The sequence below is a fragment of the Lithobates pipiens genome, unplaced genomic scaffold (assembly GCF_037356315.1).
Source record: "Lithobates pipiens isolate NorthernLeopardFrog02 unplaced genomic scaffold, aLitPip1_a1.2 Scaffold_16, whole genome shotgun sequence".
Classification (NCBI taxonomy): Eukaryota; Metazoa; Chordata; class Amphibia; order Anura; family Ranidae; genus Lithobates; species Lithobates pipiens.
In genome coordinates this window covers 646,168,876-646,185,364 of record NW_027507748.1, presented here as the reverse complement: position 1 = coordinate 646,185,364, position 16,489 = coordinate 646,168,876, and the positions used below count along the sequence as shown (strand labels likewise).

Genomic DNA, 16,489 nt, shown 5'->3' with positions numbered 1-16,489 from the left:
TTGCATAGTGCGGAGCAGAGGTAAAAGAGGAGGCGTTTTCTAGGCTGTGGAGGATAGCACCATTTGTACCGAAGAATTTGCCATCGTCCATCTTCTAAGGGACAAAAAGTGCAGTTTGACCTAGCATGTAATGTGAGGTCAAAAATCCATGGTGAGAGTACATCTGATCTGGTGGTGGTTTTATGTACGCAAATAACAGGAGCACAGAAGGTGGAGCACAATTTAAAAGCAAAGAACCCATATTAAAATATATTTGTGGAGGACTTTGATGTCAAAAACTCAAAAGGACTGTATGGTTATTCAATACTAGTGCTGCACAAATGATATTAGTTTTTTTTGTGTATTTACTGATTAGTATGGAAGTCATTAAGAGTGCTCAGGGACTGTTTTTTGGAAGATATTCTCTCATTTCACTGTTCATATTATTTTATTTGCATTGGTTTACATTTTTAGTTTGCACAGGAGAAAACCCACTGTAGCAGTTCGCATGGGACATTCTATATTATGTTTTCATTATTGTCCTTCTTGTTCTGCCTGAATATAATGTGTTTTTTATATTTAATTTCATACTGGATGAAATAAAACTTTTGATGTCTGGCAATGAAATTTCTTTAAAAAAATATTACCACAACACAGTCCAATCACCACCATTGTGCATTTGCCCTGCAAGTTGCCAATGCGTTGCATTACCGCATTGCATAAGTGTGAATAGGGGGTTACCGAATTAGGAGGAGGGTAGTTTAAAAATAACTATATGAAAAGTACAGTTATCCTTTAATAAGGTAGAACTTGCATAAATCTAATCCATACTGGTTTTAAATACTCCGCTGTTGTTAAAGCGCAAGAAAAGCTTTAGCAAAGAGAAAAGCTGGAAATGTATAACCGTAAAATATTAAAAGGAGAATCAATTGAAAATGAAATACAGCATCTTTGTGAGACTAGAACATTAAATGAGACATCTGAAATGTCAGACAGAGCCTATGGCTGAAGGGTATGGGGAACAAGATGTGTCATTAGCGGGAAGTTAGTCTACAGGCAGCATGACCTCCACAGACAGGGCCTGAGAGTGCATGGTGGATAGAGAGAGACGGGATACAGACTAGAGCGGATGAATGTCAGGACGTTTCAGACCGATCAGACTGATCACACTGTGATCTCTGTAGATGATGGATAATATAACTAGAGAACACATTAATCTCCCACCTAAAGTGGATCAGATCTGATACAATCTCATTTTAGAAAATGGTAGGGAATTTAATCCCTGCTCCACTAAAAAACAAAAATCTGATAAATTGAAATTTGAGACAATTTCAGATACAGATTAGTACCTATCTAAAAGACAGAAACTTTTAACAACTTATATGTTTAAGTGTCAGGGAGAATACAGTTTGGTAATGAAACTCACGCTGGCATTATTAAGCCACATAAAAAGGTAAGTAAGGTGTTTCTAATGCAGTAGATTGTAAGCTCCTTCTGTATTGAACTGTATTGTAACTGTACTGTCTCCCTTTATATTGTAAAGCGCTGCACAAACTGTCAATGCTATATAAACCCTGTATAATAATAATAATGCTCATTGAAGATCAACAGTGATGAAGAAATTAAATCACTAAGCTGTGTGTATATGTACAATAACACACTGAGCCCACTTGCTTGTTAGCAAGCTGTGTCACAGTGTGTAGAGCAGGGGTCTCCAAACTAAGGCCCACAAGCCACATTTATCTGGCTCGAGTTTAGGGTCAGTGGTGTATACTCAATGTGCACAAATTGAGGATTCAGATCAGCATAGTCTGCCTATGGAAACTGAAATAAGAGCATTGAACCTTGAAGCCTATGGTCTCTGCTTCTCCCCACCTCCACAGTCTCCAGTAGGTTCCCTCCAGCACCCTAGTAACCGACCATGTGCTTGCTCTGGCATTCACAGGACGACTGAATTTCCGTCCAGAACTGCAGCTCAGTTCGCCGTGGTGCTCTTAGCTGGAAGTGGGCTTGGGTACCTGTCAAAACCAGGTACCCCCCCCCCCCCCCCAAAGTGCCAAATGTGGCTGTCACAGGGACCCTACTTCCCCTGATTGCCCTACTGTTCCCCAGCACCAGCCCTACAAGTGTTTGCACCAAGTGTCACTGGGACAGGAATCGCTTTGGGTGTGGTTGTGGACTCCTACAGCAGCCCCTCCCTACTGATAAGACTGTTTACTGATGAGCAGTTTGAATACACCTGACCTGTGTGTCTATTGTTATTAGTCAGTTTACCCTGCCCTGAATCCAAGCAGGGGGTGTCCCTGAGTGGTACATCTGTTGTTACATGGGCTTGAATAAGTCAGATTTTTTCACCCTACACTGAGTTACGGCTAGTGACTGGGTGGGCTAAAGGGTCTTGGTTCATGTGGTACCAGACAGAGGAAGCATTTATGGCGGACATAGTCCTGTTAAGGACGGAGGTCCGTTACAGTGGCAGTGTACAAATAAACAGAACTTCCCCTTCTGGGTGGAGCTCTGCTTTAAACACAAATATTTTTGAGTTCTATTTTTTTATTTTTTATAGTGCAGATCAGCAATAAGACTTTATACTACGCCTCTTTGACCTTGCCAGGTGCTATGTAAATGTTTGGCATTTTCTGGTAGGATACAGAATGGCCAGAGAAGAATCACTTTCACCCAGGTGGCCACATGTGTTGCAATATACGAGATCCAAGAATTCCTGCCTTTAATATGGCAATTGCTAGAAGAATAAGGGTGTATAGTAGCATGCAATGGGTTCATTGAAAATATACTATATGCACAATGCACCCAGACAACAAAAAGTTTCTAAATAGCAGGTGGAACATTCTGAAATAGCTAGGCCCCTTCTTGTTTCATTTAAGTTTTGCAACTTAAAAAAACAAAAAAAAAAAAAACATTTAACAACCAACCAGTGAAAGGTTATCCAGAAAACACTACCACTGTTCTAAAGTCATAAGGTTTATGCCTGGTTCACTCCTATGCAGTTTGCTTTTCATCCGCTTCTGCAGTGCTTTTTGTGGTGCATTTTAAGTTTTTGCTCATGCGTTTTTGATTCGTTTTTCACTTTTTTTTACGCATTTTGTGCTTTTTTTTTTGCCCAATTTATTGTGGGGCAGATTAAAAAAATGCAAAAAACACACTAAATGCTTTTCTGCAGATTCTCCATTAAAGTTAATTGAACCAAAAACGAACCGTTTTGCGATTAAAAAAAGTCCCTGACCCTTTCCAAAAACACAGCAGCTTAAAAAAGCATAGATGTGAACGTAGGAAACCATTTTAAATGGACTGTGATGCGTTTCTGCAAAAAACACAAAAAAAATGCATAGGTGTGAACCAGGCCTTAGCCAGTTCAGGTCCTTCATATTGTTTCTGGAAGGGATTGCAAGCTTTGGTCATAGTATTTTCTGATAACTAAAGCAGGCAGTTCTTGGGTCCTTGTACATGCTGCCCATCCTGTTGCACTTTAGTATTTATTTTGTGGCCCTCAGGCCCCAGCAGCAGGTGGTACAACGTGTTTTCCCTGCACAGGTGCTTATTAAAAGTGTTCCTAGACTGTGGCTCTGCGTTATATCTCTATATACATCACATTGTACTGCAGTTACCTGTACCACCAGAACTTCTACTCTGTACCACAACATCTGTCCTATCATAAACGCTACACTGTTCACCAGTACATATACTGCCAGAACTGCTACACCGTACCACTACCTGTACTGCAAGAATGGCTACATAGTATCATAGTACCTGTATTGCCAGAATGCCTACACCGTACCAAGGTACCTGTACTGCCAGAATGGCTACACCGTGCCACGGTACCTGTACTGCCAGAATTGCTACATCGTACCATGGTACCTGTACTGCCAGAACTGCTACACTGTACCACGGTACCTGTACTGCCAGAACTGCTACACTGTACCACGGTACCTGTACTGCCAGAACTGCTACATCGTACCATGGTACCTGTACTGCCGGAACTGCTACACGGTACCTGTCCTGCCAGACCTGCAACGTTATACCACAACACCTGTACTACTACACTTTAATACAAGACCGTTACCCCACTAGAATTACAACACTGTACTACATTACTTGTACTGTCATAACTGCTACACTGTACCATGGTACTCATACTACCAGAGCTGCTACATAGTGACATAATGCAGAGACACAGTTCACTGACAGAGCTTATAAACTGTTCCATGGTACCTGAACTAACAAAACCAACTCAGACCAGCAATGGAAAACCTTCATTTCTGGCTTCTTCTACCAAAATGATTTGGTTTCTTTAACACTTTCTTACTTTTTAGGGCTGTCCATTCACTTTTCTCTTTATATATGGTCTTCTCTGACCTGGATTTTGCTGTAGGGAACACTATCTAGTAATTTGGCCACCACTGACTTCATTGATTCAAGACCATTTAGAATATGAAGAATACTGGCAAACCTGGAATTTAGAAAGCAGAGTATCCAAATGATCCGGATGAAAACTAGCTGCAATGCTGTATCCTTTATATCAGTTTACATACAAAAATGTCATGCTTGACTGTCTACTTCTAAGTCTACCTTTAATTTGGTGATTAGACAGATGTACTCTACTTACTGATCGCCGAACATCCTTTGTTGAAAGATCAATCAGTTTCTTATTCATAGACCATTCTTCATCAGATTCCAGGATTGCTTTCTGTACCCAAAATATAAGCCAACAGTACATATCTGTAAGTTCAAAGTTACATCTCTGCTTCATGTTTTGAAATTCTCAGATAAAATTCCCCAAAATCAAAAGCACATCAAAGAACTGCAAAGTGTAGCTCCAAGCAAAAAACAAAAACAAAAACGTGAATATTGAGAGCTGGCCATATATTTATGAAGGCTTTTGGATGTTTAGATAAAAAGCACTAAGAGACTATTATTCTAACTAGGACATGCGCGTATGTTGTGAGGGAGCGTACAACTCTAGTGCTGCTCTTCTTTTACAGCGATGGGCTATTAGCTTAAATACCAAACATGGCTAATAAGCCTTCCCTACACTCTCTTAAAGCAGAACTAGAGATTTACGGAACATAATTCTCTCACACACCCCAGCCACGCTACTACTTACTATTCAGCTACATCATCAATCTCCTCACCCAGGGCAGACAAGAGAAACCCTCCTTGGGTGCCAAGCGTTGGGGGCACAGGTGTAATAAACCTCAGCTTGTGTGCAGGACTGAGCTGCCAGACTGGCATGGGGAGTGTGTGGCACAATCTGGGTGAATAGCAGAGCTCTGCTGTCAATGTGAGAGTCAGCCAGCTCTACAAACAAAGTGCAGAGAAGGGCTGTCGAAATGACAGCAGAGCTTTGTCAATTACACGGGGAAAGCAGTGCTCTTCCTCTGTAATCTATAAGACTGAGATGTCAGTTTGTCAGGTCTCATACACATTCTAATATTCCAACCTTTCCTCCCTAAATATCTAGCAAGTCAACACTGAGTTAAGGGTCACATTAAAGTAATTCTAAAGGCTCAAGGTTTTTTTTTTTTTACCTTAAAGCAGTCTATGCATTAAAGTGGTTCTAAAGGCAGAAGGTTTTTTTTTTATCTTAATGCATTAAAAAAAAAAAAAAAACTCTGTGAGCAGCAGCCCCCCTAATACTTACCTGAGCCCCATCTTGATCCAGCAATTTTGAACAAGAGACTCGGCTGTCTGGGACTCTCCCTCCTGATTGGCTGAGACACACAGCGGGCCCCACTGGCTCCCACTGCTGTCAAAGTCAGTGAGCCAATGAGGAGACCTGGGATGGGGCCAAGCCATGGCTTTGTGTCTGAATTGGCACACAGAGCACAGGCTAGGGTGCCCCCATAGTAAGCTGCTTGCTGTGGGGGAGCTCTCAGCAGGAGAGAGTGGCCAGGAGCGTGAGGGACCCGAGAAGAGGAGGATTTGGGCTGCCCTGTGCAAAACCACTGCACAGAGCAGGTAAGTATAACATGTTTGCTATTTTTAAACAAAAAAAAAAAGACGTTATCACTTTAAAGGGGTTTTAAAGGTAGAAGATTTTTTTCATCTTAATGCATTTTATACATTAAGATAAAAAACCTTATGGGTGTAGCAGCCTCGCCAGCAGTCCCTAATACTTACCTGAGCCCCATTTCTCTGCAGCATTGTCCACAAGATCTTAGCTGTCCCAGACACTCCTCCTGATTAGCTGAGACACAGCAGCGATGCCACTGGCTCCCACGGCTGTAAATCAAAATCAGTCAGCCAATCAGGGGAGAAAGGGGGTGGGGCCAGGTCAGGGCTCCGTGTTTGCATGGATACAAGGAGCTCTGACTCGGATCGGGTGCCCCCTGTAGCAAGCTGCTGGCTGAGGGGGCACCCACCAGAAGGAGGGGCCAGGAAAGCAGAAGAGGGACCCAAGAAGAGGAGGATCTGCACCAAGGAGGTAAGTATAACATGTTTATTTTTATTTTATTTTTAAATAAGCCTTTACAATCACTTTAAGGTATAAAAACCTTCTGGGTGCAGCTCCCAGCCCCCTTTTATACTTATGAGTCTGATCTCAATCCAGCAATGTGCCCGAAAGCAGCGGCTCTCCTGGGTCTCTCTCTCCTCACTGGCTCACACAACAGCGGGAGCTACTGACTGTCAATCCCAGCCAGTGAGCCAATGAGGAGAGAGCGGGGGACAGGACCGAGCATGTGAATGGACACAAAGAGCGTGGCTCAGGAGAGAGCCTGCTTGGGTGCCCCCATAGCAAGAGGCTTGCTATTGGGGGCACTCGGCAGGGGGAGGAGCCAGGACCGCTGGTGGGGGACTCACAAGGAAGAGGATCGGGGCTGCTTTATGCAAAACCGTTGTACGATTGTTATAAAATATATAAAAATAAAAAAAATTATTTCCTTTAGAATCACTTTAAACTACATCTAATCCTAAGAAATAAAAATTTATATTTTGCAAATTACTTGTCCTTAGAAGTGGACGCTGCATTCGTTTTTCTTTTTTTTTTACCCAGTTATCCTTCCAGTGACATACTTCCTGCCCTGGGGTGTCAATGCTCCCTTACTGTATTGTATTTATGGAGGAGAAGAGTTGTCGCCTAAAGACAGGAACGACCCTAGAACTACAGATCAACTGCCCCTTGTCATAATATAGAAGGAGGTGCCCTGTAGTTCGCATAGGTAACCTGGACAGGAAGGGAAGAGTGCTTGAGATAAAATTGCAGGTGGTATAACACAGGGCAGCACTGGATTGCTGGCAGGGATGACATGAATGCTCTTTTTTTGTTTTTGCATTTATTGAACAGATATAACAATATGTTTTTAATAGTATATTTAGCAGATCAAAAGGGCGCAAAGAGAATTTTGTAAGAGGATTTATATCTGCTTTAATGGCCCAGCGAGTGAACACCAATACTGGGATTCTGCAACACATACATTTGAATCGTCACAAAATCTCCCCACTGAATGAGACTGACAAGTGAGCACAGAGATAACTGCAGACAACATGGAAGAAGGTGTCACAATTTCATAAACCTCTACCAGCATAACATGCACAGCGGCACAAGCAAAGACAGCGGAGGCAGCAAGTGTCAAATATAAATGTAATGTCGACAAGTTTTGCCTAATGAAATCCTGCTGGGTTTCAGTGTCGTTCTGCAGAGCCACGTGTAGATGGAGGTCCTGTGTCAGTCGCTTATTCTGAGTTCTATTTCGCCTGGGCTTCTGAATACATTGAGATGTGATTTATGTGCGCAATATTCAGCCATGAATCTCTGATAATGAGTTTTTAGTTGGCCTGTAGGAAATCCGTCTGCACTGAGAATTGTTGTCTGATTGAAAAGATGTGATCTTTAGCCTGCCTTTTTCGGGACTTCAGAAGTAATTTTATTCCAGGCTCTGGTAAACTAAAGCTAGACTTTTCTGTGCTAAAGACCTGAAAAAAGTTACCTTCTTGCATACTTTTTTATATATTCTGGGAGGGCAACTAAAAGAACATTTAAACAATATAAATTCCATAAAAAGCAAGCAATGAAAAAGCAAAGCAGTACAAACATTTTCCCACTTTTCAACCTAGCTTGTATTGGAATAAAAGAAAACCTGGTCAAGTCAGAGATGGGGTTATTTATTAATTAGATGAGGATAGCTTCTGTGAAAACAGCACACCAAAATGGCCGATAGATGTTGAGGTATGGGCAGCTGAATTTATATGCAACTTTTCTAATAAAACCCAAGCTTAGCCCCCAAACCTCAAGCTTAAAAACCCTTGTTTCCTTTAGGCCTTATGCACGGAGGCATTACCACCCCTCAAAAAGTGATCCATGGTGGGACTGCTTTTTTTATAGGGTACAGTTACCAGGCATTTAGGAGGTGATCCTGCCACCTCCTGGTTGCCCAAGATGACAAAAAAACTGAAAGGTATTAGAACTCTCCTTTAGACCACTTTCACACTGGTGGCTCCATAGGATTCTGCAGGAGAAAAGGGCCACCCTGAAAAAGGAAGGCAGTTTTCAGGCGTTTTAGTCCTAGAAATAGCGCCTGAAAACTTCCACCCATTCTCTGCCATGGGTGCTTTCACACCCGAGTGATACGCTTGAGAGACGTTCGCAAAAGTCCTGCAAGCAGCATCTTTGGGGTGGGATGGGAGAGCAGCAATGCAGGAGCTTTAAAAAAAATGTCGCTAAAACGAGTGGCACTTTACCACGAACTCGGCCACAGCCTCAGCGTGAAAGTGGTCTTCGACTATCCAGAATGAAGAAAAAAAGTCTTGCCTTTAGTTCTACTTTAACTTAAAGTATTTGTAAACCTCAGACATGAAATATGAACAAAGCTTATCCCTCTATAGTGTGTAACTGCCTCAATTAAAGGCCCTAAGCGTCATCTGTCTGCTGCTTCGTTCCTCTGCAATCAGCATGATTTCTGACATGTTTTTCTGTCACCAATAGAAGAATGATGATGACAGGAGAGGGAGCTCTAGCCTCAGCTCTGCGTGCTGTGTGAAGGGGGTGTGTCCCTTCCCTCCAATCAGCTTTCAGGCCTCTCCTCACAGAGCTCTGGCAGTGTGTAACATCAGCTCTCCATCCCCTTTTTGTCTGAACATTCAGACAAGCTTATAAATTCAGCACTTTGAACGGATGTAGAGAAGACTGCAAATAGACAGCTACATCTTATGTAGGAGAATTTGTTTAAAGCAGAGGTCCACCCTAAAGTGGACCTTCCGCTCATTGGAACCCCCCCCCCCCCCTCCGGCGCCACAATTGGCACCTTTCAGGGGGGAGGGGGTGCAGGTACCTGTACAGTACAGGTATCTGCACCCACTTCCGGCGTAGATTCTGCAGAAGGTACGCCCCTTTCCGCAGAATCTACGCCCCTTTCCGAAGGTCCCCCGCAGCCTGCTGGGAAACACACAGATCCCAGAGATGCGCAGTAGGGAACCGGGAAATGAAGCCGAAAGGCTCCACTTCCTGATTCCCATACCCAAGATGGCGGCGGCAGCACCCGAAAGACGATCGAGAGATCGGCTTCGGGTGCCGACATCGCGGGCACGCTGGACAGGTAAGTGTCATTATTTTAAAAGTCAGCAGCTGCAGTATTTGTAGCTGCTGGCTTTAAAAAAAAAAAAAAAAAAAAAAATGGCGGACTCCCGCTTTAATCTCTGAGGATAGTCCCTTCACTCTGTATATGTAAGGGTTTACAACTACTTTAAATTTGTTGTACAGTTTTTTGAACAAAGCCTTCACCAGTTTTGGAACTAGACTAATTACAAATGGCACTAGTCTTCTACACTATTACTAGACAGTCAGTCTGCTTGTTGGAAAATATTGTTGCTTTTCAAAGAACTTTATTTAACTCATGAATTTTATACATATATTTTAGGTACATTGTTAAAAGATTTAATTTTTTATGGCACCTTGTATTTTAGGTTTGAGAAAAAGAGAAATCCCCCTTTGTTGGGACTTTGTAGGCAAACACATGTATTTAAGCAAATATTGTATTTATTAGATATACATAAAAAATATACGATCATAAAGTGACCGATATTAAAAAGGCATAAGAATATTACAAAAATATACATAGAAAACAAAACAAGTTACATAATTAGTATGACGAGATTAATACTCTCCGGTATTTAGTTATCCCCGGTACCCCGGGGGTTGTGATTTCTCTTTTCCTCAATTGAATACTAGGGATGTGGCAGCCACACTTTGATCTGACATAGCGAAACCCCCCTTTTTGGCATGTATTTTAGGTTTACACATACTCTGAATTATTGAAATGAAAAAAAAGTTCTCAAAAACAAACTTTCTAAATCCAAATGATAACCACATATAGGCAGTCACTAAGCTTGACAGTAAGACATGCCCACATGGTTAAACCTTTACATTTCTCAAAAGAAAGATGGAAAATCTAAATACAATATCAGCAGTTCCACCCTCTACAAGCCCTAAAACTCACCAATATGTCTCACTGAGCTGCACACAGGCCAATCTACACAGAAAAACTATACCAACCTTGAAATATATGGGAGCCATCTCTCCTGTTTCCTTAGGAAGAGGGATGCATTCATATACTAGATGGAAACGCTTTTTCATGTTTATGTTAGTTTCCAAAAATACGCAGTCGAGTCCTTTCTCTGCGAACATCTTAACAAGTGCTTTACGGAACATCTAGAATGTAAAAAAATAGGTGGTCAGAGAAATCCATCCAATCAGAACTGTGATTCCCTTGACTTGTCATTTCACCCGCTAATGTGCAGTTCAGTTTCTGGCACCTTGGCAAATGAATAGGTGAGGTTCCTGACCCGTGCTTTTTTTTTTTCCTGATTCAAACTTGACCAACCATGTGGAGAAGAAACAGATACATAGAGACCTAAACCTTTAGCCTACAGGGTCCTTGAAGACCAGGACATCTTCAATATGGGCCATCAAGATTTTATTAAGGCAGGAAATGGTAGGGTTTACGTCTGAGAAAGCCCATATCTTCCGGAACTTCTCCTCTATAGGGTGTTGTTGATCAAAGGGTTTGGGAGGGATGAAGACATTTTCTGGGTGAGGACAGAGAGTAATTTCAATTGATTGGGCCTCCTAGATGACTGAGCACTCAGAATCAGATGAGGTACCATCCTCCTCCTTTTCCTCAGAAAGCACAGGTGCAGCGGGAGAAAATAAAAATCAGAGATGAACTCTGAGGGAGAGCTTTTTGTGATCCCTGTTTTCTGATGGCTTTAATAGGCTTGCAGCCTACCCATGAATTCAGAAGTAGAGGATGCCTTTCTGGATAAACAGGAGGAGGTGGATGCCCCTAAATGGAGCTAGGGAGACTTCTGAGGAGGGTAGCAACTAGGATTGGGGACAGTCCTCATGGCTATCAGTAGTAGGACTGCACAGGAGAATGAAACTTACTTCCCTTGCTGAGTGTGTACTGGCTGGACCCCCTAGACCCCGTTCCCCTTGCATCTATGAACTGCCAAGGCCCAGACTACAGAATGGTAACAAATAAAAAAAATACCGGTTTCCTGCCCTAGGTGTTGCAAAGAGTTGCAACCAGTGCTCCTGGATTAGCCCTAAGGCTGCTTTCACACTGGGGCGGTATTCAGGCGTTACAGCGCTAAAAATAGCGCCTGTGTAGCGCCTGAAAAAAAACAGCCTCTTTCACTCCAGTGTGAAAGCCGGAGGGCTTTCACACTGGAGCGGTGCGCTGGCAGGACAGTGAAAAAAGTCCTGCTAGCCGCATCTTTGGAGCGGTGAAGGAGCGGTGTATTCACCGCTCCTAAACCGCTCCTACCCATTGAAATCAATGGGACAGCGCGGCAATACCACCGGCATAGCGCCGCTGCAGCGGCGCTATGCGGGCGGTTTTAACCCTTTTTTGGCCGCTAGCGGGGGTTAAAACCACCCCGCTAGCGCCCGCAGACCACCGCTAAAACGACGGTAAAGCGCCGCTAGAAATAGCGGCACTTTACCGCCGACGGCCGCACCGCCCCAGTGTGAAAGGGGCCTAAGGGATGGGAGCGCATTCAGCACACTGGGCACCTTTGGTTTTAAAGAATAACTCCACGTTTGTTGAGAAAAATAAAACATTCCCCTCTGGGTGATCTATGTACATTACATGGATTTTTAACAAACTTTGTTGCAGATTCCTACCTTTAGTTATTCTAAAGAAATAGTTATATGTTTGTCTGTGTTCATGTGCAAAGTGAACGTGAATGGGTGTGACTTTAAAATTCTTAGTCAGTTGCTGCACTTGCAGGGTTCTAATGAGGAAAGTGTCAGGGTTGGCAATTTCCCTTTGGCAGTATCTCACCAAAGATGAAATTTTTGTTGCAAGGAATGTCCAGAATCTGACCTGTATCTTAGTGTAGACTTTTGGGATAATCAGTGGGGTCAGTCACACAAGCAAGAAATTACATTTTTGGGGGGCGTTCCGTACACCATCTGTGTACCCTAGAGGCTGCCATATTGCATTATGTTTTTTTTTTAAAATACAGTGGCTGCAGATTTAAAAGAAAAAGGTAATTTTTAATAACATTCAATTACAATAAAAGTTGTGCACCATTTGTATAGGTTATATTATTTTTTTATTTGCAATTTTTTTCCCATGAAAGGGGAGTTACTCTTTACTGCCACCTTATGGGAAAGTGGGGAAAGTGCACAAAAAGTAAATCAGATAGCGGTATGCGTCTTTCAGAGCAGAGGGAAGCTATCTGTCACTTAAGGCAGGGCTTGACAAACCCTGGGCGCCAGGTCGCATTTGCGACTAGAATTAGCGACCTAGCGCGGCACAGCTGGGGGGTATCCTGTCTCCGTGTGCACCCGCCACTGGCGCGATCGCGTTGGGCCGCGCTGGCTGGTAATTGAGGCCGTGACTTTGCGGCCTTCTGGAATCTGGCGCTCTGTTGTGGTGGCCGTTGGTATGAATGACATCCAGCAATGCTAATGGAGCTTCCCCTGCCTGTTTTCACTGCCCATCCATCTCCTTCCCTTTACTTAGAACCCCCAAACATTATATATATTTTTTATTCTAACACCCTAGAGAATAGAATGGCAGTCGTTGCAATACTTTCTGTCACACCGTATTTGCGCAGTGGATTTACAAGCGCACTTTTTTTAGGAAAAAATACATTAAAAAAAATAAAATAAAAAATAAGACAACAGTTAACCCAATTTTTTTTTTTCTACTGGGAAAGATAATGTTACACCGAGTAAATTGATACCCAACATGTCACACTTCAAAATTACATCCACTTGTTGAATGGCAACAAACTTGTACCCTTTAAAATCTCCATAGGCTACGTTTAAAAAATTCTACAGCTTGCATGTTTTGAGTTACAGAGGAAGGTCTAGGGCTAGAATTATTGCTTTTATTCTACAAATGTGTGGTTTGAACACTGTTTTCATATGCGGGAACTACTCATGTATGCGGTCGCTTCTGCACGCAAGCTCGGTGGGACGGGGCAGGTTTAAAATTATTTTTTTCTTATTTATTTTAACTTTTATTTTTTCACTATTCTTTTGAAAAAAAATAAAAGTTGTGTCACTTTTATTCCTATTACAAGGAATGTAAAAATCCCTTGTAATAGAAAAAATCATGACAGGTCTTCTTAAATACGAGATATGGGGTCAAAATACGAGATATGGGGTCAAAAAGGCCCCTTTCACAGGCTGTGTGATCAGGTTCGCCTGTCAGTTTTTCAGGCGGACCTGATCGGACCCTTAGGGTGGATATGGCGGTCTTGTGTCCCTGCAAGGCAGGAAATAAAACCAGTCACATTTATTGTATTTGTCTTTCTGTGTAAATTTAAGATCGGTTAATTTTCATATTTGTTTGTCGTAAAAAAAATTAAAAAAAAGTTGGCTCCTAACTTTTTTAGCTGGCTCCTAGATTCCAAGAAAATTTGTCAAGCCCTGACTTAGAGACTCTAGCAAAAAAAAAAAAACTTTCAGGGAGATGGTGGGGTTATACTGGGATTGTCCTTACAGGTTTTCTTGCCAGTATCCAATCACCGCAAGGCCATAGTAAATAACCCAGTAGCTGATGACTGATCCTGTACATTGTGATGTACAATTAAGAAAGCTGCTATTTACTTAGGCACTTCAGAATACCAACATGCAGCAATGAAGGGAGTAATCACTGTAGAAAAGGCATGGGGGCTGATGGCTTATTGTATGTGGTCATCTACTAGATGTAGCTTTTAGCTCATATATTCATAGTTTGCCACAGTTTTTAAAAAAGTGTTACTAAACCCAGGACCCTGCATTCACTATATCTGGTCACCCACAGTACACAGAATATGCAAATTCAATAGTTTTAGTAAATATATACTGATAAATACCTTTTCTCATCAGCAGTATGTAGCAGTCGTGTGACATATCAGTGTTTGGTTAAAGCTTGGAGGAGTTTTCATTCTGCTCCGACTGTCCTATGAGGTTGCAAGACCCCTGATCCCCTGTCTGGACAGTGCCGATTGGCCCTGTGCTGATCGCATGCACATTCCCAAGGAAAAAAAAAACTCTTCAGAAATGCACACCAAACTGAGCTTGTGCAGCTTATCCCCTAGCCTCTGTTCTTCCACTGTCCCCAATCTATCTGCTGATAGAAGGGGATACAGAGAAGACGGATCAAACAGCCTTTTTACACAATGCAGAGGATTAACCCCTTAGGTTCCACAGTGAGTATAATAAGCATGCTTTACTGCATATACAGTGAGGGAAAAAAGTATTTGATAGCTTGCTGATTTTGTACGTTTGCCCACTGACACAGAAATTATCAGTCTATCATTTTAATGGTAGGTTTAGAGACAGAATAACAGAAAAAAAACAGAAAAATGCACTTTTAAAAAAAAGTTATACATTTATTTGCATTTTAATAAATCTAAAGTAGTATTTGATCCCCATCACCCAGGTGTCTTCTATATAGGTAACAAGCTTAGATTAGGAGCACTCCATTAAAGGTAGTGCTCCTAATCTCAGCTTGTTACCAGTATAATAGACACCTGTCCACAGATGCAATCAGATTCCAATCTGTCCACCATGGCCAAGACCAAAGAGCTGTCCAAGGATGTCAGGGACAAGTTTGTAGACCTACACAAGGTTGGAATGGGCTACAAGACCATCGCCAAGCAGCTTGGTGAGAGGGTGACAACAGTTGGTGAGATTATTTGCAAATGAAAGAAACACAAAATAACTGTCAATGCAAGATCTATCCTCGTGGAGTTTCAATGATCATGAGAACGGTGAGGAATCAGCCCAGAACTACACAGGAGAATCTTGTCAATGATTTCAAGGCAGCTGGGACCATAGTCACCAAGAAAACAATTGGTAACACACTACGCCGCAAAGTACTGAAATCCTGAAGCCCCCGCAAGGTCATCCTGCTCAATAAAGCACATTTCTTTAATCATACATCATGGGACACAGAGCCATGTGGGTTATAGTCCACCTTCAGGTGCTGGACACTGACATTCCTGAAACAGGAAGTTGCCTCCCTATATAACCCCTCCCATACCAGGAGCATCTGTTTTTTTGCCAGTGTCTAAGGTGTTGGTCACGAGTGAAGATGTGCTGTGCTGAGCTCCACTGGAGCAACCCTTGCTGGGGCTAGCTATGCAGCTGGATCCATTCAAAATGTTTTTTAGGCCAAATTGAATGGTGCCTGGGCCTCGTATCCGAAGAAACAAGGTTTTGCTTGTAAACGCTTCTCTTTTTAGAGAGCTGGACCCGGGATCCAATGCTTTTGGTATTAAGGCCATAAAGTTTTACTGGAGGGGGTGCTATCACAGGTCCAGGATTGTGGACCTGTGAACCCACCGTGACGGGTGAAGATTGGGTCTGTTGGTTTTACCACAGAAAACGCTGCGGCGGGAAACGTAAGTGGAGTTTTCTTATGAAATATCTCCTTTAAAGTAAATGTTGTCATGCCTAAGTGTCACCACTGGGGGCTGTATGGAGCATGTGTCACAGAAGCAGAAGACTTTTTTCCAGGTCTCCTCCACGCCATCCCTTCCTCACTCACAAGCAAATCCCGTCGTTTTGGAGGCCTGTGCTTGCATGGGAAAACTCTGCTTCTTTAAAGAGAAAGTAGGGGGGCGCAATGTGAGGTGGGGGCGGGGCTTAGCACAGCGTTGGCATCCTCCAACGCAGGCGCACGTTAAAAAAAAAAAAAAGAAAACTCAATTCTTGCTGGCTGCAAAATTGTTGGATTTTCATAAGAGCAAAGAGGAGAATGAAAGAGAATCTGGTGACATGGGCATTTCCTATTTGACACATTTACTATATGCATCAGGCTGAGCGCTAATAGCAGCGGCAGTGGTTAACTATTGCTCAAGTAGTGGATGCGATTTTTTTTGATAGTACCTCTGCTTTGTGCATCAGGCTAAGGTCAGAAGGGGGGATTGAAACACCCCCAAAAAAGAGCTAAAAGGGTCTCCCTCAAACTCTAGAAAGCCTACCCATCTCTACAAATGGCGTCCTCCCCTGAGAGGGGGTGGCTGATCAAAGTGAGCATCGGGGCCATGA

At 42.7% G+C, this 16,489-nt stretch overlaps 1 protein-coding gene across 1 annotated transcript in view; it reads right to left on the bottom strand.

Moving 5' to 3' along the window:
• The window catches only part of CWF19L2 (CWF19 like cell cycle control factor 2), a 339,825-nt gene that overhangs the window by 17,289 nt on the left and 306,047 nt on the right, over window positions 1-16,489 (bottom strand). The window contains exons 15-16 of the mRNA XM_077484334.1: window positions 10,487-10,642; window positions 4,604-4,684 (exon numbers count right to left, since the gene is read on the bottom strand). Of these exons, the coding sequence (XP_077340460.1) occupies window positions 4,604-4,684; window positions 10,487-10,642 (237 nt within the window). The remainder of the gene's footprint in view (window positions 1-4,603; window positions 4,685-10,486; window positions 10,643-16,489) is intronic.